A 24,612-nucleotide genomic window follows, 5' to 3' on the forward strand; every position below is an offset into this window, starting at 1 on the left:
AGTTGAGAGAAGTTTTGATAAAGTAGGAAAGTCAAGCGAGGACAGCACAGAAGAGATTTTTGATGCGAAAGTGCCAACGGGTGAATTGAGAGCAGAATCTGACGCGACGGGAAGGCGAAGCAGAAACCAACGACGAAGGGGGATTGGATTGGCTCAAGAGTTCAGTAAACTGAAGGTGATGTATGGGGAGAATGTATGGGGACCACAGATAGTATACCTAGGAGGTCTGACACGAATCCAACCCTCAATGAACAGCAGGCTTGATAGTGAATCAATCTTTGAAGACGTGGTATTGTGATGGAGGTGCTGTGCCTTCATAGCTTGAGGACGTTGGGTGAGGTGGGGTTCAGAGAGGTGAAGGTGAATGTGGAGGAGAAGGAGGAGAAGGAGCAGGGGAAATGTAACGACAGCGACGACGAGGTAAAAGGGCTGCACTTACTTGGAATCAAGACCTTGCTTCTTCAATAGAACTCGCGAAGGTCCCACAAGAAGGTCCTGGGGGTGTTGACTGGGAGCGTTGGCACAAGAAAGAACACAGATCGAAGCTTAAAAGATTGTTGTTGTCCGGAAGGAAAGTTTGTTGACGAGCTGAAGAAACATGCCCTTAAGTACGACCGAAGCGAGGAAGGGCTGCGGAGAGAACAACTGCCGACCAGGTCTGCTCACATTCACCGTCTTTGTTTATTCACCAGAGGCAGAAGGCAGAACTTTTTGCTCTAGCTGTCAACTTTGATCAAAACTCTTCAGTCCTGTCTTGATTCCATCTCTGGCGCCTCCTACCCCAACTATCACAATAGCAGTGATAAATTGAGAAGTGATCAGGGGATCCAGGATGCCAATTGAAGTTGAGGACCAAGTGCATCCCATTCCAAACATCTCGGTACTTGTGGGTACTTCAGACGTGATCAGGGACCATCAAGCATCCCGCTAAAGTTGAAGTCATGTTGACCAAATTGACTGACAACAACCTAGCTTCAAGGATCGGCAGCTGTCATGGAACGCAAGCTGGGACGGAACGAAAACACTAAGGCCAGATCCATGACCGTTTGTCAAGTCTAGAGGACTGTCCCAAGAGGATCAAGCATCACCAGACCCGATGCTATATAGGTATGATAATAAGTGTCATCCAGCTAAACCGAACCTCTTCTGACATGCTCTGATATTTATAGGAACATGGACTGCACAAGACTCTGGCGGCAAGTCATCACTCATCTCTTTTCCCTCTGGATGGCATCGAGTCTAGAAACATAGCATCGCATATATTGGCAAAGACGTCCCAGCTCAAGTGGATGAAAGAAGGAATGTTTGAAGCACTCGCTGGGTGTAAATCACGGGCCATCAAACAGTCTTGGGCCACCTTCTATATGGAGATGTCTGGATGGCCTGCCCCGGAGCTTGGTCAAAGGAACCGCCTCAATCATCCACCTGGACTGAGAGAATCATGCCTATGAGTGGAAACGGCAACTGCGAAAATTGTTGATAAAAAAACAAAAACTTCCCACCTCATGTGAGAATTCGGGGGGCTGTTCAAGATTCTGGGCTTTGTTCAAGCGAGTATGATTGTTGAAAGAAACTTTTCCCAGTATGCTGGTGTTTCCTAAACTCACTTGAGATGAGCCATTATTCTGATGAAGAAAACTGGCCACCCTCTCTACCTAGCGGCTGCCACTATACAGACACCACAACAATTCAGGAACAAAACAAAGCTCAAGATCATATTCGTTAGGGCTCCCAATTTAGTCCTAACTCGAGGACAACTTGACAGTACTGTACTAAGCTTTCAGCACAGGCCAGACTCTACATAATGATTGACGGCACGGAGCCCCACAAGACAACTTCCTCCGAGAGACTGTGCTCGAAACAGAAGCTCGTACAGCTCTGAGATGTCACCATCGTCAGGCTAGCGGGTTTCAAGTGTCTTAAACGCATGTACCTGTTGTACTGTACCTCGAAGCTTACCAAGCCTGCCTTTACGCCCAATGAAGATGTGGGGTTCCTGGGCGTTCCCCACTTATGGAACAGTTTATCCGCGTTATACAATTACCCCGCTACAATAATGGCGATACAAAGCTTCTCGACCTTTCCCTCTTTCCTTCAAATACTTTCTATTCAGGGAAAAATTTACTTGATATCCTTAACATTTCTATTTCCCGTTAATTGCAAACCTTCGACATCATGGCGCCACCTGAAGGTCTTCCAAAGATGCAATACCGATTCCTAGGCCGTTCAGGACTCCAGGTTTCTGCCATTTCCCTCGGAGGATGGCTGACTTACGGTGGACACGTTGAGAACGGTAAGAAGTCCAAGCCATGTCGAACTGTATCAACTTAGACTGACGTTTACAACGACAGAAAATACCTTCGCATGTATGAAAGCTGCCTACGATGTAGGAATCAACTTCTTCGATTGCGCTGAAGGATATTCGGGGGGAGAGTCTGAGCGTGTCATGGGAGAAGCTATCAAGAAGTTTAAATGGAAACGAAACGATTTAGTCATTTCAACAAAGGTATAAATTAATCCCACATACATTTGAGCTTTCGCTAACGAGTATATAGATATACTGGGGAGCAGCTAATGGCGAGAACCCAGTGAACAATGTTGGGCTTTCCCGAAAGCATATCGTTGAGGGAGTAAATGCTTCTTTGGAGCGCTTGGGTTTAGACTATGTCGATTTGATATACGCTCATAGACCGGACAGAAACACGCCTATTGAGGAGACTGTGCGAGCTTTCAACCACATCATTAATACAGGTAAAGCCTTTTACTGGGGTACTTCGGAGTGGGATGCGGATGAAATTGCAACGGCGTGGAGAGTCGCCGACAAGCTTGGTTTGAGTAAGATATCCCCAACTCCAATCCCAATCCACCCGCTTCCCCTTTTGAATTGTACAACTCTGGAGCACTTACTCCAAAAACACATCACGGGCCCTCAGTCATTATCTACCTATACATCCGTAAACTTACCTTGCGAAAACCAAGCTAACTCCCCATTTCCCACAGTTGGTCCCATAATGGAACAACCATGCTACAATATGCTTGCACGCGACAAAGTCGAGAAAGAATTCGCGCACCTATACGAAGAAATAGGGCTCGGTCTCACAACCTTCAGCCCCCTAAAACAAGGTTTCCTAACTGGGAAATATAACGACGGCATCCCCAGCGACTCGCGCCTAGGCAGCGGCTCCAACGACGCCTTCATCCAGATGATGAACAAGAAAGTCGGCGACGAGTCCTGGAAGAAGGATATCGCGAATGTGCGTAAGCTGGCGCCCATTGCGGAGAAGCTGGGTATTTCCCAGGCGACGTTGGCGTATGCGTGGGTGTTGAGTAATAAGAATGTTAGCTCCGCTATTACGGGGGCGAGTCGGCCGGAGCAGGTTTATGAAAGTGTGAAGGCATTTGATGCGGTGGGGAAGCTGACGCCGGAAGTTTTGAAGGGGATTGATGATGTGCTAGGGAATAAGCCGGCGGTTTTTACGAGGAGGTTTTAGGGAGACAGGTAGAGGCAGAGGCAATAGACCAAGATGATGGAAAGTACCTAGGCATGGGTTTTGAGTAAAAGCGTTGCAATACATACAATACCAGAAGATATTTGAACATTATTATATCATATCATACATTGAAACCTTTGATGTTCTCAAAAAGCCTCCTTGTGAGCCATCATTTCAGTCGTGTGGTGTTGTTGTGCCACTAGTGCTGCCCATTCGTCGTAGATTCAATTTGAGTCGAAGCTATAATCGCCGGCGTAGGTCTCGTAATGTCCCCAATATCTCCAGCATCCCCCAAAGCCACAGTAGCATGATACTCCGGTGGTTCATGCCCCTCTTCCCTCGGCGTATCACCACTCATCCTCCTCAACTCCACAGCTTCACCATCCGATTCCGCGCCTCTTCCAGCACTCCTTCTTCCCCCAGCATTCTCGTTCGTAGTCGTAGCCACAATATGACCATGCTCCACACTCCTCAAACTAGGCGGTTTCCCCTCCGCTCCATACGGCGGCGGCGCCTCTCCCCTCTCATCCAATCCCTCTTCTCCCAATCTCCTTGCATTTCCTCGCCCAGCATTATAGCCCGGACTCGGAGCTGCATTCCATCCTAACCCCAATCCCAACCTCCCAGTTCCTTCCCCCCGATATGGACCCCGCCCAAACCGCGACCTGTACCCCGCGACATCCCGCGCCAACGCCTGCTGCGAAGTCTCCCGCAAGAACGCAGCTTTCCTCCGCCGGCGCGCCCAATATATAGGATGCCGAGGCAGGCTAGGACAGCTACGGCGGCGATGATGAGGAAGTAGTAGCTGAATGCATGGGTGTTTCTGGTAGTAATAGCGGGGGAAGAGGTTGCCGGTGGCGGGGTTGTGGATGTTGGAGTTGGACTTGGCGGTAATGAGGTTGAGGATGTGAGGAGCGTTGTAGGGGGTTGTAAGGAAGGGTTATTGTTGTCTTGGCGATTGGAGATGTGGATGGGAAGTTGGGCGAAAGAGCTGCTGGGCAGGATGAGGGATAAGAAGAGCACGGTTGAGGTGGATGGGAGGGAGGACTTCGTGCATTGGCATGCTCGTTTGCTGCGTGTTGGCCGACGGGTTTCCATCCTGGTGATGTGTTTATATGAAGGACATTCTCATGGCTAGGGAGGAAACAGATTGGTTTGTAGATATATATGTATTGAGGGGATATGCGCACAGTAATAATCGTGTGCTTCTCTTGTTATGGTAGATTTGTAGAAACGATAAGTAACTAATTCTATTGATAAGACATTCTGTACAGTGATACCAAAGGAAACTGAATGATAGTTTGATGAATGATACAAAAGAAAGATGAGGATGAATAATGAATCATGGTGCAATAAATACAATTCATAAAAGCCCCCGCTATTAGATATCTGCTCCTGCCGAACCTCCGAACCCTTCATGCAAGCTCCCGGAATAAGCTTTTACTGTACTACTTAAATCCGGCTGCCAAGAAGAAATTCCGCAGATAATCGGAATCAGCTTCAGCTTCAGCTTCCCGGAGCCGACTTGAGGAAAGAGCTCCCGAATCCAGTCACGAGCGCACGAGGCATACTCCTCAAGTTCCATCTATCTATACCGACTTGATAACTAAAAGAGGAGCCTCAAGGAGTCAAAATGCCACGAGCCATTAGAGGTAAAGTCCCCACTCTCATCATACATTTTATTTACATTAATTAATCCTGCCTTCCACTAGGTGTTCTCGTAGAATGTGACCCCTCGATCAAATCCATCATCGTCAAGATCGACAGCGAAGAGCATGCTTTCATCGTCGAGGACCTAGATGATCAAACGCTGGTCATCAAGGAGAACATGCTAGCCATTCTGAAGATGAGGCTTGATGAGGTATGTATCTGTGTTTTTTGTTTGGAAGGGAAGAGGACTGATGGAATGTACTGTAGGCCTTGAAGGAGACGCAGCAGCCGCCTAGTGATTCTGGGTCTGATTAGAAGGTGTGAGATGGGGCATGGATTTGGTGTTGATGGCTTTGGGGCTTCATGGCGTTAGGACAGTGGGAAAAATGTGGGCGCTGGTAGGATTTGGTTTGCATCATAGCTTGTTTCTGGAGATGGATAGCACGTTTGTTACGCAGAGAACGTCTAATCTTCACGGCGGTAGGAGAAACCTGCCTAGCTGAGGTTCAACAAAGAGATACTTGGGCGAGCAGTCGTCACTCAGTCCTATAGAAAGCATGAATGACTGTTTGATGTGTTTGATGGTGTGATATCCCGAAAGCCTCTTTATGATTTGTACATGGCTTTCAAGCTGAATTTTTTACAAGTTACAAAATGGATTTATGGTACAAACCCTACCTAAGCATCTGGAGACGTAGATGTAGAAGCTGTAGTTGGGATAGTTTCAGCAGTAGAGCCCAGGGGCATGGCTAACGGGATGGCTCTCCGCGGTCTCTTTAACTCCTCCATTGTAATCCCATCCAACTTCGTAATTCCAACAACAGGGGGATCTCCCTTCTTGACAAACTCGTACGAACCTAAATATCAATTGTCAGCATATAAGTCTACAACCTGGGCTGAGAAACTAACCTGGCATCTTGTTCCCAGCTAATCGGAAAGCATCTCTGGCCACTTGCTCGTGAACATCACCCTTTAATTCAAAGATAATTTTGCTAACAGCAATTCTCGACGCCCAATGATCGAATGATCCCTTTCCTTTACCCATACGGACCTAGCCACAAATTAGCAACACACTTCCAACACCAACTCACCAAAGCTTCAACATACCTCATTACCCTTGGTATACACTCCAATACTCGCACAAACTCTCTTGTACAACCGATACCGCATCCCCTTTAGCCGCACCTTAATAGCCTCCTCCCCATTCTTCAACTGCATGGCGCTGACCCGTCGATGATGATCTGCCATCCGCAGTCCAAAGTCTCCCCATACTATCGTTGTTCCTCTTGCTGACCCGCCGGTTGGCACACGCGGTCTGCCTTTACGCGATCGTTTCTTCTCGGGGGATGTTGGGAGGAGCCAATTGCCGCCCCTGGAGGCTGTGATGGAGAATGGACGGAGGATTCTCGGGGGGGATGCGATTGACTTCAGCGTGGAAGAGGGTGTTATGCGGGGTCGTAGGGGAGATGAGGATATTGAGAGCTTCTGGAATTGAGCGGCGAAGCTCGAGGGATTGAGGAGCTTCATGGCTGTGGTGGAAGTCGCTGTTCAACAAGCTTCAAGACAAGCTTGAGGTCTTCAAAATATTTGGAGATGTATGGCTACGGTGACCGATAGCACCATCTACCATGTAATGGCTTGGATTTCATTCCTGCACTATATAAAAGATTTCAGAGGATTAGAAGAAGTCAAAGAGTTTAAAGGAAATCGCTATAGCTACTTCTAGGTATCTACGGGAAGTAATATTTTGATCGACTTGTCCAGCTCTTTGCAGCTCTTGCCGTATGGGTTTTAAGCTGTCTACTTCGGAGGAAACGGCTCCCGTACATACTCGTAACCATACCATATTCTTCTGTCGCGTAAAGTGAGTCGCGCTTTTTGAACAAGTCGCGTCGTCATCAGCCTTCAAGATTCTTTTGATCGAAATTCAGAACAGCATGACTGTTTTCTTATAATTCATTCTCCACTTAGCGGGCTGAGCGATTCTCTTGCTCATACCAGCGCCAGACGCCCACAATGCCTGCGGATATTCGGAGTTTCTTTGGGGGCAAGACCTCTACGCCCATCCGTGAAAAGGAGACGAAGAAGGAAGAGGAGACCAAGAAGAAGCGAAGCAGTAAGCTACCTTGTGGATTTTATGATATTATTGCAGCATGCTGATATGGTATAGAAAGCCGCAAGGTCATTGACGACAGTGACGATGATGAACCCGAGTAAGTGTTCCGAATACTTCATCTTCATGCACTTCACTAATACCACCTAGACCTAAGAAATCCACACCGAAAAAGCCTGCCCCCAAGAAAGCCGTGTATGCTGCATCTTACTGTTTCGATGCTCCTCACTAATGAGCATTTAGCAAGAAGGAATCTCCAAAAGGAAAGGAGACCTCAACAACAGATTACTTTGCATCGAGCATTAAGCCGAAGGCCAAGCCAACACCAAAGAAGCCCATACCCGCACCAAAACTTGAAAGCAATGGCCGTTCCTCCGCCCGCAAGAACAAAGCTGTCTCATATAAGAACGACGACGATGATGAGTTTGCATTCTTGGATGACGACGAGGATGCTGGTGACGATATATTCGCGGCGGGCGTCAAGAAGCCAACGGAAGAGAAGGACGCTTATGTCGAGAGCGAAAGCGATGGCATCCCTATTGTCAAGCCGAAAAAGGCGGTTACGAAGGGCAAGTCCAATTCTACAAGGAAGGGCGGCGACATTCAGATGATGGATGCCACCGACGAGCACTCTTTCGTTATGATTGACGAAAGTGACGATATGATGGTTATTGACAAGCCAGCCCCAAAATCCGAAAGCAAGAAGAGGAAGTCTGTCGATCTAGAGTCCGAAGACGAGGAGCTTGTCCACAAGATCAAGTCAGTCAAGAGCAAGTCGGCGAAGCCGCCACCTGCGAAGAGAGCTCGTGCTCCACCCTCAAAAAAAGCTGCAGTATCAGAAAGCTCTGCCGTCCAGTCAATTCTAGATGACATTCCAACTGTTCGAGCGCCAACTCCTCCACCGCAGGATCCCAGTGTGAAATTTGACTGGAAGAAGGCCCAAGGTGCCGGAAACGGCGGCGCTCCTCCTGCGGCAGGCACAAGAGATATACCCACTGGCCAAGAAAATTGCTTAGTCGGATTGACATTTGTGTTCACGGGTATACTCGAAACCATTAGCAGAGAAGAGGGCCAGGAGCTTGTGAAACGATATGGAGGCAAAGTCACCACCGCACCAAGCGGAAAAACAAGCTACGTTGTTCTCGGGAATGAGGCCGGACCTTCGAAATTGAGAAAGATCCAGCAGATGGGTCTCAAGACGATCAACGAGGAGGGCTTGTTCGCTCTGATTTCAAGGATGCCTGCCAACGGTGGTGATGGGAAAGCTGCAGAGATAAATAACGAAAAGAAGAAAGTGGAGATGGAAAAGATCAAGAACGATGCCCTAGAAATGGAGCGACAAGAACAGAGAAAGCAAGACGAGGCCGTAAAGGCTAGAAAGAAGCTTGAAAAGGAAGCCGTTGCCCAAGGCTCAAAAGCAAGACTACCACCTCCTCCGCCAGCACCTAGCTCGCAACTATGGACCACCAAATACGCCCCTACATCGGCCAACCAAATTTGTGGCAATAAAGGCCAGGTTGAGAAGATTCAGAAATGGTTGAAGGGTTGGTCTGTCGCACATAAATACGACTTTCAGAAAAAAGGTGCTGACGGCCTGGGTGGCTATCGAGCAATCATGATCTATGGCCCACCTGGAATTGGTAAGACTACAGCCGCCCATCTGGCCGCTAAGCTTGCTAGCTACGATGTTCTTGAGAGCAATGCCAGCGACTCCAGAAGTAAGAAGCTTGTTGATTCGGGCGTTGGAGAAACATTAAACAACAAATCTCTGTTCGGCTATTTCTCCGGCGAAGGCAAAAGTGTCGAGGCAAAGAAAGGGAATATTGTACTGATCATGGACGAGGTTGACGGCATGTCAGCTGGTGATCGGGGAGGTGTCGGTGCCCTGGCAAAGCTTTGCAAGAAGACCGATGTACCTATGATACTGATTTGCAATGAACGGAAACTACCAAAAATGAAGCCATTCGACTTCGTAACGTTGGACATCCAATTCAAACGACCTACTGTTGAGCAAATCCGATCACGTATCGCAACGATATGTCACAGAGAAGGCCTCAAACTCCCCATGAACGTCATTGATGCTTTGATTGAAGGTACCCACCAAGACATTCGACAAATCATCAACATGATATCCACAGCCAAGCTTGATCAGACTGCATTGGATTTTGACCAAGGCAAATCGATGTCAAAGGCATGGGAGAAGTCTGTGGTATTGAAACCCTGGGATATTTGCCATAAACTCCTTGGAGGGGGACTATTTGCGCCTTCCAGCAAATCCACACTCAATGAAAAGATAGAACTCTATTTTAACGACCATCAGATTAGTTTTCTCATGATCGCCGAGAACTACCTCAAAGCCAAACCATCGCGAGCCAACAATTTGAGTGGCCGAGAGCAAAACCTCAAGGCTCTGGAACTCGTTGACCAGGCCGCTCAGAGCATTAGTGATGGAGACTTGGTCGACCGGATGATCCACGGATCTCAGCAGCAGTGGAGCTTGATGCCAACACATGCCGTATTCAGTACTGTCATACCTTCTAGTTTCGTCTCTGGTCAATTGATCGGAGAGACCAGGTTTCCATCATGGCTTGGCCAGAACAGTAAGCAAGGCAAGCTTGTTCGATATGTCAAGGAAATACAGTCACATATGCGCCTTCGTACGTCTGGAGATCGCCATGAAATCCGTCAGCAATACCTGCCTGTTTTATGGACTCAAACTGTCAAGCGCCTCGAAAACGAAGGGAAGCCTTGTGTAGATGAGGTCATCAACCTTATGGACAATTACTTCCTGACAAGGGACGACTTTGATTATATAACTGAGCTCGGTGTTGGACCACAAGATCAAGAAGACGTGAAGATTGATACCCAGACGAAGTCGACCTTCACGAGACTGTAAGTATGATGCCTGATTTTATGGAATCTTGCTAACATAATTCAGGTACAATGCACGTTCACATCCTCTTCCATTCATGAAAGCTGGTAATATCGTCGCCCCTGCTGCGAAGACCAAGGCGGAAGTTCCTGATCTCGAAGAAGCATTTGAAGAGGAAGACGAAGGCGAGGTTATCGCCGATCCTGATGCGAAGGAGGGTGAGGAGGACCTCGAGGACTCTTTGAAGAAGGACAAGTATATCAAGAAACCAAAGGCTAAGAAAGCTACCGCGGCTAAGAAGGCTCCGAAGAAAAAGGCCGCCAAGAACGATAGCGATGATGATATGATTGATGACGATTCTGAGGAGGATGTCAAGCCGAAGAAGGGCAAGAGTAAGGCCAAAGCGGCAACGAAGGGCAAAGGAAAGAATTGATGCGAACGGAGTTTGTAAGAGTATACTCGAGTATACCTAGGTAGTGCATTGCAGTGTAGGGGATCTAGAGCTTAACTTGCTTGGTACGAAGTATAACATACAGTAGACATGAGCATGACCGCCAGAGTATTGGGGAATAACATGAATTATACCTAATTAAATACCACAATAAATAACATAACAAATTGTAATATATTATCACTATGGGCGGATAATAAATACTAGTAATACAACAATAATATCTCTGATGCTTTCGAGTGTTGATGGAAGGCGTGAGAGGCGGTGCGGTAGAGGGGTATTACAAGCTAGTCTATTTTAGACCTAGCCCCCTTGCATAAGCGAGCCCGCACAGAAACTGCGACCATGGAAATAATTTCCATCTGAGGTTCTGCAGATTTGACTTGACGTCGCAATTGATTTCGCAACGCCCCGACGATCAAGCAAACATGACCGAACAATTAATCCTCAAGGGTACCCTCGAGGGCCACAGCGGATGGGTTACGTCCCTCGCTACCTCGCTCGAGAACCCAAACATGCTCCTGTCTGGATCCCGCGACAAGACCTTGATCATCTGGAACTTGACCCGCGACGAGAGCTCCTACGGCTACCCAAAACGCTCTCTGCATGGTCACTCTCACATCGTCTCTGACTGCGTATGTAGTTCTTGCCTTACCTCTGCGAATTTTCCCCGATCAATAACAATGAATGGTTCGGTGAACGAAGAGTATAAGAATATTGTGTGCTGAGACTCTTTTCTAGGTCATCTCCTCTGACGGTGCCTATGCTCTCTCCGCCTCCTGGGACAAGACTCTCCGTCTGTGGGAGCTCTCTACCGGAACCACCACCCGCCGTTTTGTAGGACACACCAACGACGTTCTCTCCGTTTCCTTCTCCGCCGACAACAGACAAATCGTTTCCGGCTCGCGCGATAGAACCATCAAGCTGTGGAACACTCTTGGTGACTGCAAGTTCACCATCACCGAGAAGGGACACGCCGACTGGGTCTCATGCGTTCGATTCAGCCCAAACCCCCAAAACCCAGTCATTGTTAGCAGTGGATGGGACAAGCTTGTGAAGGTGAGGAAATTTCTTTTTGTTCGGCCAAAATGGAGCATGCGAAGTCAATATGATGTTATGCAACTTATAAAGTATTTGCTACTTCAGAGCCTGGGAGACCAGGCCATGAGACAATTTTCACCAATGCCCTGATAACCGATTCGCATAAGACCATTTTTAAGGCTGTTCTCTTTTTCTTGAGAAGCTGTGCTAACTTCTTTTGTGAAGGTCTGGGAACTCTCCTCCTGCAGATTGCAGACCGATCACATCGGACACACTGGCTACATCAACACCGTCACCATCTCCCCCGATGGATCTCTCTGCGCTTCCGGTGGAAAGGACGGAACCACCATGTTGTGGGACCTTAACGAATCAAAGCACCTGTACTCCCTGAACGCCGGTGATGAGATCCACGCCCTTGTCTTCTCGCCAAACAGATATTGGCTCTGTGCTGCGACGTCGACCTACATCATCATCTTTGACTTGGAGAAGAAGAGCAAGGTTGACGAGCTGAAGCCAGATTTCCAGTCCGTTGGCAAGAAGAGCAGAGAGCCAGAGTGTGTTAGCTTGGCGTGGAGCGCGGACGGTCAGACCCTTTTCGCTGGTTACACTGACAACATCATTCGGGCTTGGGGTGTTATGTCGAGGGCATAAAGGGGAGTTGGACTTTGATTGATTGCATGGGGGGAATGATGGCCAGGGACTCTTTGCGGGCTTTGCGAGCTCTTGTCGATTGGCGAGCTGTACTCCAGATTATGGCATCTCGGGAGCACAATCAAAAATACAAATTCCTTCAATGACCATGACCTGAGGTTGCGTGCATGATAACATGTGACTTTAGAGGATCCGTGAGTCCTGGCTCGCACTTACCTGGATTTGATGTGATGCAGCAGGGAAAAGACCTGGCCTTTCTTTGGAAAATCCGGGGACTTAAACCTTAAGTGGAGATGGCTGTCGCGCTAGGCCGCGTAGTGATAAGATCCTCTTGCCAATTACGAAAGCAATGAACTAACACTACTTATGTAGTACTCATTGACTATCTAGGTAGGCGTTCAGGCCCAGTTCTGGAGGGTTGAATTGCTTTCGGATGCCTGCCATCCCGACTTGACATCTCTCGTTTCCCCCAGGCTAAGAAGTGGTCGTTCTTTCACTTTGTGGTACAGTACATCGACGGGTGGCGCCTTACCCGGGCCCTGCATTCCGAACTCATACCTTCTGCTTGATCGTACCTACAGCTACGTAGTTCAAATTTGGACATTGAAATTAGCTTTAACTTCTCTCTAGCGGATACTTACCTTTCCGAATTTGGTACACCAGGAGACCAGGTATGTAAAGGCAAGGCCTGCCTGCCCCAGTTGCCCTTTCAGTCAATTTCTCTTTGTTTCAGAATGATCACTCGAAAGACCCTCCTTTTCCAGCCCACCTTGGAAGAACCCAATCATGGTTACTGGAATCTTTCTATCGGATGAAGAAATCGCAGAGCTCGCTCACGCCTTGGACAAGAAGAACACTGGATACATCTCATACGATGAGCTTGAGCTCAAGCTCGATGAAGTCTACGCAGAACTCCTCCCGGAATCAAAGGGGTCTCAAAGTCGTGAAGATGAACAGAGGCATACGTTTCTACGCAGTGTCATGGGTACCGAGCAGACCAGAATCTCGAGAACCGATTTCGCGAATACCGTGAGAGGTTGGAATGTCCCATCTCTGAATCCGGAAGCACAAGCGCAAGAACATCATGAGCATTATATGAGGGCTATGTCTAGGGGGAGGAGACTTCGAGCGTATTGGTCGGTACAGGGAAGAGAGATATTGTTTATTGCTGTGGTGGTATCGATGCAAGTTGCATTTGGGACCTGGCAGCTCGTCGAGTATCTAGTGACGCCGAGATACAGGCATGTTGGTCAACCTCGACAGCTCTCCGTGGAACTCGCTCACTTTGAATAGGCATTCGGATGGGGGCTCATCGTTGCCAAGACATGTGCTGGAGTCTTGTAAGCAGCACTTTCTCTCCTCCTACCAGCTCTGTTGTTAACCCGAATCACAGATATCCTACACTATTCTTCCTCATCCTTTCCATGTCACGATATCTAGCTGCCATGTTAAGGAAACACACTTCCTTGGCAAATATCGTCAACTGGGATAAGTCGCAAAGCTTTCACATCACGATGTCAATTGTTGCCATCGGATTTGGTACACTTCATGGCATCAGCCACCTGTTAGGGTATTTCGCACTTCTTGGCAAGATCTTAACTTCACTGATATATGGCAGGACATTTCTCTACGGAAGTCTTCCATCTCAAAGATCAGCCGTGGCAGAGGTTCTTAAACACCACAAACCGCGATCTTATCTGGGGTACATAGCCTCTGTTCCAGGCTGGACAGGTATTGTGATTTTAGGTCTGTTCTGGACCCTCGCTCTCCTTAGCATGCCAGCAGTCCGGAAACGAAGCTACGAGCTCTTCCAATTAGGGCACCTGCTTATGTTCCCGATCATCGGACTTCTCATGGCACACGGGACGGATGCATTATTCCACTATCCCATGTTAGGCTTTTGGCTCGCGTTTCCCACATTCCTTGTTGTATTCGAACGATTCGTCCGAATTTGCTACGGCTTCTCTTACATACCCGCGAAGCTCGCAATCCTTGACACAGACACCGTCGCTGTTACTCTGACCGTTCCTAAAAATAGGTATTGGGAGTATTACGCCGGGCAATACATCCTTCTCAAAGTCCCTCAATTGTCACACTTTCAATGGCACCCTTTTACAATATCAACATGTATTGGGAAAGAAATGCAAGTCCACATCAAGATGGACGGGGATTGGACGTCGAGGCTCCGCCTCATGGCTAAACATGGTTCTGTTGAAAAAATCAAAGTCGCCATCGACGGTCCATTCGGAGCGCCTGCTCAACGATTCTATGAGTTCGATCAGAGTATTATACTTGGGAGCGGCATAGGAGTTACACCATACAGCGGGATCCTTGCAGATCTCCAAGCAAGAGTAGATATACAAGGCGCAGAGAATTCTCCTGGTCCGTCTATAGATGAGAAGACTCTCGGGCCACGGAAGGCGCCTAGATATCGAAGAGTGGACTTTCACTGGATAGTAAAGGATCGGAATCAATTACGTTGGTTTTCGGATCTGTTAAATAAAGTTACGAAGTCTGCGGAATGTTCCAACGGGGAGATGCCTCTACTCGATATAAGAGTGTCAACACACGTCACCCAGAATCGCAAAGACGTCTCGACGCATGTTTACAGATACCTCCTCGAACTACATCGGACGGAAGAGAACCCAGAGTCAGTGCTCACTGGATTACTCAACGTCAGTCAGTTTGGACGTCCCAATCTGGGCAAGATCCTGGATGAGCATTATGAGAGCATGTTGCAGTATTACAAAGACATGGAGGATAAAGGGGTTGGGGTGAAGAGATCGAAGAGGAAAGTGGGAGTGTTCTTCTGTGGGGGTAAAAATATTGGGTATGAGTTGGCTGATCGGTGCCAAGTACTTACTTTGAGGGGGAGGGAGGATAAGAGCTTTGTTGAGTATCATTTCATGCTTGAGGTGTTTGGTTAGGAAAGGTATAATAAGATATATAGTAATAAATGACAGCCTTTTTTCGCTAAGGCAGGATAATAGCCCGCGAATATTGCATTCAAGCATAGACTGACTTCGATGAATTCAAATGATACAGTTAAATACTACAACGCTCAACCGTAAATTGAACGAGACTTGACTACTAGAAACGGGGCCGTTCATAAAGGAAAGGGATGGAAAATAGACCCTCGGAGCTCGCCATTTCAAAAGGGGGTGATAACACGTGATCACGCGTCTGAACGATGTAATTACTATGTAATCTACGATATCTGTGAAGGAGAATAAATTGCTAGGAATCACATCAAAATTATTCTTTACTCCCGTGTGATCGCATAAAAAACTTGGGCGATTGATTTCGCGGCCAAAGTGCCTGCCTGATGTCATCGACGCGATATCAACGTCGCGAATGCCCCATCCCACCTCTTCCATACCAAAGTATGTGAGAAATCCACAACGAAATGTGTGGCCGCTACGCCCTCGCACTGGTACGATATATCTAAATCCATCATCTAAGACTCTAGCTAACACATCAAAGCGCCCTGCGCAAGTCCGCGCATATCTCGAAAACGCACACATGCCCGTCTACGAAGCCCCCGCAGATGACGATGACGAAGGGGGGCCTCGACAAAGCTACAATTTCGCACCGGGTTACCACGGTCTCGTATATCGCGCTGATACACCGGATTGGGGTGCTGGACCGAGAGTGCATGGGAAGAGTGGTAGTGGTACTGCGGGCGATGCGGAGCCTGAGGATGAGGTTGTTGACGATGAACCGGAGCCAGCAGGGGATGAGGAGGTTAGATATAAGCTGCAATCTATGAAGTGGGGTCTTATTCCCTTCTGGACGAAACGCAATCCGGACTACGGGTCTCTAATGAAGACGATTAACTGCCGCGATGATAGTCTGAAGGAGAATAAGGGCATGTGGAATACGATGAAGCAGCGTAAGAGATGTGTGGTTGTGGCGCAAGGGTTCTATGAGTGGTTGAAGAAGGGCAGGGAGAAAGTTCCGCATTTTGTGAAGAGGAAGGATGGCCAGCTGATGTGTTTTGCCGGGTTGTGGGATTGTGTGCAGTATGAAGGTAGGTTGGTGCGTGGTGCGATTTCGAGGCGGGAGCTTTTGCTAATGCGGACTTCGTAGGGTCGGAGGAGAAGGCTTACACGTTCACGATTATTACTACCGATTCCAACAAGCAGCTAAAGTTCCTCCATGATCGCATGCCTGTTATTCTGGAGAATGGCTCGGAAAATATACGGACTTGGCTTGATCCGAAACGATACTCATGGTCCAAAGAGCTACAAAGTCTACTGGTCCCATATCAGGGGGAGTTGGAGGTCTATCCTGTGAGCAAGGATGTTGGTAAAGTTGGGAATAATTCTCCTAATTTCATCATCCCTGTTGCGAGCAGCGAGAATAAGTCTAACATTGCAAACTTCTTCGCAAAGCCAGCGACAAAGGGCGATACCCAGGCCACTACAACACTAACGTCCTCAAATATGGAACATACGAAGAACGAAGATATGAACATGGAAGAAATTAAGCACGAGCCTGGTGAAGATCGCAAGACTATCGACCACGATGGCACTGAAGACAATGCACCACTTCCAATCCCTAAACAAGAATCCAAGACGAGCATCAAACGGGAACTCTCAGACGAAGCAGCTGAAGAGCCGCCTAAGAAAGTCCCCAAAACATTCGCCAGTCCGGCGAAAGCCTCACCGCAAAAACCGGCTGGCAGGAGTCGAAGTGCTACAAGCAATAATACTGCAAGTCCATCCAAGTCTACGGGCAAGGATAAGGGCAGTCAGAAGATAACGAGTTTCTTTAGAAAGTAATAAGGGTTGAGTGGGCGCAGGATGGCAGGTTGAGGCGTTGGTAGGTTCGTAATTGCTTGATTCTCTTGTGTTTATTAGACCCCTAGTGAAGAGTATTAGCGACCCCATTTCTGTACATATACATATTTCTCCCAGCTTTTGATTCAAGTGGGCAATATTGAGCACTCGTCTATATATATGTATGCGATCTGGAGCAAGCTTGGTGTCTCTAAATTGCTTGCTTGCCATCATACCAATATACCATATAGTATCTATCCAGACCACTACCTACTTATCATAAGGGTCAAGATTCTCGTTTCTCTTCTTGACCACAACTTCTGTGACTGAACTCACGTGATCGATATCACCCACGATCTCAAATTCTATTTCCAAGCGGATAGGGGTCGCAATCCAAGAGATGGTCCGAGGAGATATCTCATGATCAAATTTTTCATTTCCCTATACGATTAAACACTGATGTCTCGCTTGGTATATGCGACGAAAGTACCCAAAAGGGGGAATGTCTCGCTTGTATTTTAATGGGGCGTAAAAGCGCAACAAGTAAACAATAAATCGCAACACCGTAAAAAGACGCACAAAAAGAAATCGCAAGACTAAAAGTATACATTAATAAATTAATCCATTCATAGACTATAGAGGCAAAAGAATTTCCCCACCCTGATGTGTCTAGCAAGCTAGCACACCATTGTGGAATACATCCCTCCCTGCCTAACACTTCGAGATGTGGTAGAAAAGATTGTAATTAATGGTTATCAGATTGTAACTCACGCTACCAGACTACACATATTTTATTGATCAATGCCTAGACCAGGATCCATGGATGATCAACTGTTACTGCGCTCGAGTATTACCTGGGATAGTTTATCGTCAGTTACGGACCGTTTTTCAGTTGAGCTAACAAGAAAATATGAACTGCTTATTTTGGGTTATTTTCCGGTGAGCGGTTATGGTAGGTCTTCGCGTTTGCTTTGCGCTTAAGTGCTAAACCGCCAGCTGCGTTGAGCCTCGATTGCTGCATTGCGAGCACACCTGATACACTTCGCAAACATTCTCAACAGCAACGCGAATAATGTATTTCAATGCTAAATTTTGAAATCCAGAAGCGCTGCTAAATAAAAAGGTACATGTTCAAGTATAACGAACTTCAGTCAAACTTTGGAGCCAGCCCCTTTTCCGAAAAAGGCGGCGTCGAGGCCTCCGTTGTAGGAAGACTAATATTGGATGAACTTGATCCCCTACTCCTGATCCGATCACTTCGAATTGATAGAGTACTAGGAGTGTTGCGTATGACCGCCGAATTTGTACCCACCCATTCATGAGTGCCAATATTCGGCACGAACTCCAGCTGGAGCTTCTCGAGCGCCGTTGCAGCAAGGTCGGAAATGGAAGCACCTCCTAGTACTTTGAGAACGGGCATATCCACATTCAACTCTTTCATGAACCAAGATCTGACTTCCACTGCTACCAAAGAGTCGACGCCGAGATCGATCAGCGGAGATTTCACATCGGGATCGTCGTCCAGGAGAAGACTGTGTTGGATTCTGGTGGAAAGGGAAGCTACAACTTTATTAGCGTACGCAGAATAGAAAATTCGACGGAAACTACCTTCTATGAGGGCTGTTGCTTCCTCTTCCGTTGCGACCAAAAGAAGTTGACTTTGCAAGGAGGCAATAGCTTCTTGATTGTCTCTCTTAGTCGTCACTTCCTCCGGACTTCTTATAAAATGCGAGAATTTCGGATTGTTGCCCCAACTAGCATTTTGGTCAGCACTCACTTGCTGCAGGCCTGCAGTAAACTCAGGATTCGCTCCAGAATCTGGGGTTCCACCCAGAACCGCTTCTGCAAACATCTGATGGAAATCCTGCTCTGACATCGGCTTGAAATTTATCTTTGCAAGTTGCTTCTGGGTCACATCATCGACTCGTGATACGTAGCCAATACCAAATATGCCGCTGATGTTCATTACCGATGCTGCTAGACCGCGCTTCCGCCTCTGCGCTGCTAGGCTGGTCATGTACATATTTGCTGCGGAATAGTTGGATTGACCGCTGTTGCCAAGAACTGCCATGAGGGACGAAAAAAGTATGAAGAAATCTAGGGTGTGCGTGGAGAATATCTCATCAAGATACTGCGTGCCTTCTACTTTGGGCCGTAGGACAGTCTGAAGCTCATCGTAGCTCATCCTGGGGAAGGATGTATCGCGGAGAACCATTGCACCATTTGCGACGCCGCCTACAGGAGGCATTGTTTTACAGATATCATCATAGATCTTGGAAACTGAATGCCGATTGGTGATGTCCCTAAGAGAAGTTAGCATGAGTTGTGCCGAATAAAGTTGTGGTGTAGTTACATCGACATAACTTTTACGATAGCGCCTCGAGAAGCTAAGCCATCCAGCCATGTGGGATTTATCTGTGGATTCCTGCTAGCGATGACAACATATTTCGCACCCTTGGTCAACATCCATTGACATAGCGACTGACCAAGATCTCGAGTAAGTCCTACAAGCAGGTATGTCTTGTTTTGGAAGAATAGGTTCGCCGAGTCAGCAGGCTGGATCTTGACAGAAACAGAGGCATGTGATGTCCAATCGATAACAGTGGTTGGTTGCGGCAGGTTTGGGATGCTTGCAACTTCTTTCAAAGGGACGCACTGCGCTGTACTAAAATTTTCAGGATTGGCAAGAGCGGATCTCGAGAATGCTACCGCGTCCTTCAGAAATCCAAGAAATGAAGCTTGGTCACCAAGGTAGAACTTGGGCATCCTTTCCTCACAAGGCTTGGGGAGACATTCTCTAATTCGAGATCCAATTTTGCGTGCATAATCTGTACTTGCACAGTCAATGAAAATTGACGGACCTTTCGGCAAGGCCAGTTTGATCATTCGCTTTGATGATCTTTGATAAATGGAAACCCAAGGCAGGCCCCGCTCATGTCCATCTGATGCTATCAATGTAAGGGAAATTCCTTTCTTAGTAGCTTGAGCTTTGAGAGCATCTACAAGATATGGCTCTGGATCGTTTAACACGATCGCACTTCCTGATGGAACATTCCCCAGAATACTCAGTGACAACAAATGACTGTTTGCAGTAAGGATCGAGTGCACTTCTTGATCAGGTGGAGGACTGTAGGGTATGCTGTAGTTTTCCGGGACATCGACAACAGATGTAGTGGCATCTGACAGGAAAATGACCTTCGTTTGGACCCCATTAGTTTTGGTTGATCCGAGGCAGAGAAAGAGACTGGCTTGAGGCGCAAGCCTGATGGGCGATATCAAAGAGTATGACATTTCGATTCGATGCATTGCCAAATTCGGGAAACTATTCAATGGTACAGGAGGTAGGATCTTGGGCGATTCAGTAAGGAAGTATGTGCCTTCCTGGTTTTCGAGGCGGATCAGGGACTGCGTATCAGCTTCCTTCGTAACAAGCCGTCTCGACGAATTGTAACGGTTGTTCCGGTCCTTTGAGGGCATCATTCGTAATACGTGTAGCTTTCCTTGTCGCAAGATATACTCCTGTTCTGTGGACCACACAATGTCATGCAGTTGCTCTTTCTGTTCCCAGTAATCCTTCATCTGAAGGCGGAGTATCATTTCCGACAACAGGTCCGCCTTGGGCATTTCCGACGACTCTATATCAAGAAGCTGAATCTGGAGATGTGGCAACTCGTAGCATACAGAACGGCAAAGCCCAACTGTCATATTCGAGTATGGCTCACCGTCCAAGCAATCCCGAGTAACCCATAAGACATTTCTTGAAAGGTCAAAGAGCAGCTTCAGAGCCTCCCATTTCTCCTCTGTCATAGTCTTGAAGATGGGTCCATCAAGTTCTGTCAAACTAATGATTGTGGTCATTGGGAACATGTTCGTGTCGTGAAGTTCACCAAGTCCTTCAACCCTGGTCACATGTTTACAGTACTTGCGCAGCGACCAAGTCAGATCTTCAACCAGTCGAGCTGTTTGCGGAGTCTTACCCCCAATGATAAGCAGGTAATCGATAGATTTCTCAATACCCGTTGAAAGTAGTGGCTGCCTGATGTGAGTAATTCTTTCGTCCACAGCTTGGGTTGCAAACACTGATGCCGGATACGGCAGAGGATCATTCGCAGGAGTTGCCGAATCCACTCCAGAGAACCCAGTGTTTTGAAGAAGAGTATCCCATTGATCCAGGGAGATCGTTGGAGAAAATGTACGCCCATCGTCCGCTCCTACCCACCAGCCTGGAAGTCCACTCATGACAAAACCGATACGCATCGGCTCGTTGTTGGTAACTTCCAATAGGACAAGATAGCCTCCCGGCTTCAGCAGTCGCCGGACATTTGCCATAGTCTGTTTCAAGCTCTTCGTAGCATGGAGAACGTTAGAACAGATGACAAGGTCATAGGAATGATCTTCAAACCCCTGTGGAACAGAATCAGCTTCGATATCAAGAGTTTGGAAGATCATTCTGCTGGAAAAGTCTTTGAAGATATCTTGAGCCTTCTCAAAAAAGCCGATGGAAATATCTGTAAAGGTGTAAGATGAGAAGGCACGGTCTAGTCTGGGCAAAATCTTCTTTGTTGACCCGCCTGTTCCGGCACCTAGACTTGAGTTAGCACTATCCATTATTTCGAGTGCAAGGAGGCAAGCTTACCAATCTCAAGGATGTTCATGCGAGGGTATCGATGCGCAATCTGAGCGACCATGCGGCTGAGCAGCTCGTGTGAGAGATCAAAACCCAGACCACGTTTATAATAATCGTCTAGGAGACCGTCTTTTGCCATATGCTCCAGAATGGTGGTCTCGCCTCGCACAACCCCAGGAAGATTTTCTCCCACAGCACGCATAATATTGAAGTCAGCACTATCCGGATATTTGCTCATCTTCTCGATTAATGCTCCCTTGCAATCCAGGTTCCACTCTACCCGAGCAAAAGGATGTCTCCCCTCGGACACCTGAGATATAATCTCACTAGCGGCATTGAACAAGCTTAGGTGATGGAACGGCATGTTCAACTTCTCGCGCTCTGCGACAGACACTGTCTCTACTAGGTTTCTGTAATAGAAATATGCTACTCCTTCACAAATTTGCCCAAGTTCTATGTCTTCCTCGGTGGCTTGGTCTTCAGGCGTGAGAGCACTTCCATCAGGAGACGCAACTCCCCAGATAGCCTCTGAGAATAGCTCTGAGTCATCTGTAGCGGTTGCTTCAGAAAAGGGCTTGAAGGCCATTCCCTCCATTTTCATAATTGGCGTAGTGCTATCTTTGGTGAAAATATCGACGTCTCCGGATAGCGCATTGCAATCTGAGCCCACGGACTCTGCATCAAAGAGGACTTTAGAGCCCATGCTGGCACCACAACGAGTAGGAACGATGGTGATCCGACGAACTCCGGTGGGCAAATGCAGAGACCAAAGTCTTCCGTCATAAGGTGAACTGTACGCGACAAATATGGTCTGAAACATCGCATCTAGTACAGTGGGATGAATGAGTAGCGAGCTTGCGGACCCGCCGTCCAACGGATTCGTAATGAGCCCAACTGCCTTGTTCATTTTTCTTCTCATCGAAGACAATGATTTGAAATCCCCAGAATAGTTGTAGCCCAACTCAGCGAGGGATGCGTATAGAGGTTCACTATGCACTGGAGTTAACGTTTCATCCTCTGGAAGTCGGTCGGGTAGTGAAATATCTGAACAAGCTCCGAGAACAGCTTGAACGGTCCCAGAAGCCATCATGACCATGTTACCCGCTTGCTTGTTGAGGCAGCTATAGCAAGCAAAATTAGCCGTAATCCCTTCCTCTGCTCCGTTGTGGGATGTGATGGAAGATAGGATAAACTTTGTCTCGATCCCAGTAGAATCATCATCGAACCCAAGCGCTCGAAGAACCTTCAGGTCCTCAATCTCTAGTAGAATGATGCTTTTCCCTCGAACCATCATCATAGCAGCCTCGATGGCCATCGTGATGTACCCGGCTGCGGGAAAAACCTTCTGCCCCTGAATAACGTGGCCGTTCACAAAGGGAATCTCATTCGGAGAGAGAAAGTTGACCCATCGGATTTCTCCATCAATACTTTCTGGTAACCTGGAACCAAGAAGTTCATGGCGTGGATCTCCGCGGGTCCGAAGAAGCATCGAGCGTCGTGATTCATGCCAGTACACACGCTCGTGATCCCACTCGTACGAGGGTAAACCTTTCATGAGCTTTAGAGCGCCGTCAGTATCTCTGATGGACTTACCATAAGCTCTTAAATTGACAGCAGATGGTTTTAGGTGGGACCAGACGAACCCTAACATCTCTGCAAAGACTTCAGCGTCATTTTTTCCTCTGGACAGTGTACTAGTGTAGAAGCTTTCCGAGTCAGATATCTCCTGGAATGTGTGCTGTACTGGAGCTTTCAAAGCCTGATGCGGACCGACTTCTAGAGCCATGACCAATGAACCATGGGTCTGAATAGCACACTGGACAGCCTGCGAGAAAAGCACAGAGTTGACCATGTTTTCTCTCCAATATGTGTCCTTTAGCAAATGGTTCGAGACCATTTTCATTCCCCCATAGACACTAGAGTACCAGGAGCAGGCATCCGCTGGTGGGATTTGAACCTGGATATTGCAAGCCCTCAGAGATTGCATATACATATCTGAACATTTTAACATGTGATGCGAATGATATGCAGTGTCAATTTTCAGAATCCTAGCAAACTTCGTTTCTCCGTCGAATCTCACTTTTATCTCTTCAATTGCATCCACGTCCCCCGAAAGTGTAATACTTGAAGAGGAATTACTCGCAGCGAGTTTGACCCGGCCTTCGAACTGCGGCGATGAGCATAATTCCGCTGCCTCTTGATAAGTAACGCCAATAGCTATCATCGCACCTCTTTTGCCACTAGGACCACAAGCATATTTCGCCAACAGGCCGCGATAATATGCTAATCTGATGGAATCGCAGGCAGATATGAAGCCAGCAGCATAAGCAGCGGCAATTTCTCCAGAGGAGTGCCCAACAACGGCATCGAAGCGTATCCCAGCAATACGTAGGAGGTCAACGAGGGCGATTTGGATCGCCGTACAAAGGGGCTGGGATAAAGCTGCTTCGTTGATGCCAGAAAAAGAAGCTTCTGCAATTATTTCTTTTTGAAGTGACCAAGTTGGACGATCCTTTTCTGGCAATCGAGCCAGGGAATCTTCAAGCTCCACGATGGTCCCTTGAAATGCCTCAGACGACCTGAGTAGTTCACGTCCCATTGTTGCCCATTGCGCTCCTTGGCCAGTAAATACACCTAGGATTCCGGACGCACCAGAAGAGGATCGTATCGCGCAGGGTATGCTAGGATTACCATCAAATAGGGCGAGTTTTGTATACATCTTGGAGATAAGGTCCGGGCCTGTCGATGCTGAGAATGCGCCTTGAAAGGAAATACCGACCTTTGCGATAATGTGAAAGCAAGATTGCTAAGATGGATAGATTCGTTTGCCTTGATGTGACTGACAAAGTTTCGAATAGTGGCCACCAGAGAGCGCTCTGAAGCGGCTGAAAATACGAAGGGTAAGAGTGCAAGAGAGCTTTTGACTTTTGGCTTC

General features: G+C 47.6%; 8 protein-coding genes across 8 annotated transcripts; 6 read left to right on the top strand and 2 right to left on the bottom strand.

Moving 5' to 3' along the window:
- Positions 1-2,175: 2,175 nt before the first annotated feature.
- KAB1 (putative voltage-gated potassium channel subunit beta) lies at positions 2,176-3,491 on the top strand (the record flags this gene model as incomplete). Its single annotated transcript, XM_031150875.1, has 4 exons — positions 2,176-2,293; positions 2,352-2,506; positions 2,556-2,835; positions 3,001-3,491. The coding sequence occupies 4 exons, from the start codon at positions 2,176-2,178 to the stop codon at positions 3,489-3,491; spliced, it is 1,044 nt and encodes a 347-aa protein (XP_031004085.1).
- A 1,633-nt stretch (positions 3,492-5,124) lies between these two features.
- TFB5 (General transcription and DNA repair factor IIH subunit) lies at positions 5,125-5,456 on the top strand (the record flags this gene model as incomplete). Its single annotated transcript, XM_031150876.1, has 3 exons — positions 5,125-5,143; positions 5,204-5,352; positions 5,409-5,456. The coding sequence occupies 3 exons, from the start codon at positions 5,125-5,127 to the stop codon at positions 5,454-5,456; spliced, it is 216 nt and encodes a 71-aa protein (XP_031004080.1).
- A 363-nt stretch (positions 5,457-5,819) lies between these two features.
- On the bottom strand, positions 5,820-6,668 carry MRPL16 (54S ribosomal protein, mitochondrial; the record flags this gene model as incomplete). The annotated part of the gene is made up of 3 exons (XM_031150877.1): positions 5,820-5,998; positions 6,051-6,192; positions 6,249-6,668. 3 exons carry the CDS (start codon positions 6,666-6,668, stop codon positions 5,820-5,822), a joined length of 741 nt encoding a protein of 246 aa, XP_031004079.1.
- Positions 6,669-7,157: 489 nt separating this feature from the next.
- rfc1 (Replication factor C subunit) lies at positions 7,158-10,559 on the top strand (the record flags this gene model as incomplete). Its single annotated transcript, XM_031150878.1, has 5 exons — positions 7,158-7,257; positions 7,312-7,354; positions 7,405-7,449; positions 7,498-10,146; positions 10,193-10,559. The coding sequence occupies 5 exons, from the start codon at positions 7,158-7,160 to the stop codon at positions 10,557-10,559; spliced, it is 3,204 nt and encodes a 1,067-aa protein (XP_031004078.1).
- Positions 10,560-10,822: 263 nt separating this feature from the next.
- cpc-2 (Guanine nucleotide-binding protein subunit beta-like protein) lies at positions 10,823-12,269 on the top strand (the record flags this gene model as incomplete). Its single annotated transcript, XM_031150879.1, has 4 exons — positions 10,823-10,854; positions 10,954-11,212; positions 11,319-11,636; positions 11,844-12,269. The coding sequence occupies 4 exons, from the start codon at positions 10,823-10,825 to the stop codon at positions 12,267-12,269; spliced, it is 1,035 nt and encodes a 344-aa protein (XP_031004084.1).
- A 786-nt stretch (positions 12,270-13,055) lies between these two features.
- On the top strand, positions 13,056-15,196 carry RBOHB (Respiratory burst oxidase protein B-like; the record flags this gene model as incomplete). The annotated part of the gene is made up of 4 exons (XM_031150880.1): positions 13,056-13,514; positions 13,563-13,609; positions 13,663-13,839; positions 13,888-15,196. 4 exons carry the CDS (start codon positions 13,056-13,058, stop codon positions 15,194-15,196), a joined length of 1,992 nt encoding a protein of 663 aa, XP_031004083.1.
- Positions 15,197-15,675: 479 nt separating this feature from the next.
- YMR114C (putative peptidase) lies at positions 15,676-17,053 on the top strand (the record flags this gene model as incomplete). Its single annotated transcript, XM_031150881.1, has 3 exons — positions 15,676-15,702; positions 15,753-16,299; positions 16,359-17,053. The coding sequence occupies 3 exons, from the start codon at positions 15,676-15,678 to the stop codon at positions 17,051-17,053; spliced, it is 1,269 nt and encodes a 422-aa protein (XP_031004066.1).
- A 2,346-nt stretch (positions 17,054-19,399) lies between these two features.
- ccsA_0 (Polyketide synthase-nonribosomal peptide synthetase) lies at positions 19,400-24,396 on the bottom strand (the record flags this gene model as incomplete). Its single annotated transcript, XM_031150882.1, has 2 exons — positions 19,400-21,633; positions 21,687-24,396. The coding sequence occupies 2 exons, from the start codon at positions 24,394-24,396 to the stop codon at positions 19,400-19,402; spliced, it is 4,944 nt and encodes a 1,647-aa protein (XP_031004067.1).
- Positions 24,397-24,612: the final 216 nt, after the last annotated feature.

The sequence above is a fragment of the Lachnellula hyalina genome, assembly GCF_007821495.1.
Source record: "Lachnellula hyalina strain CBS 185.66 chromosome Unknown contig00100, whole genome shotgun sequence".
Classification (NCBI taxonomy): Eukaryota; Fungi; Ascomycota; class Leotiomycetes; order Helotiales; family Lachnaceae; genus Lachnellula; species Lachnellula hyalina.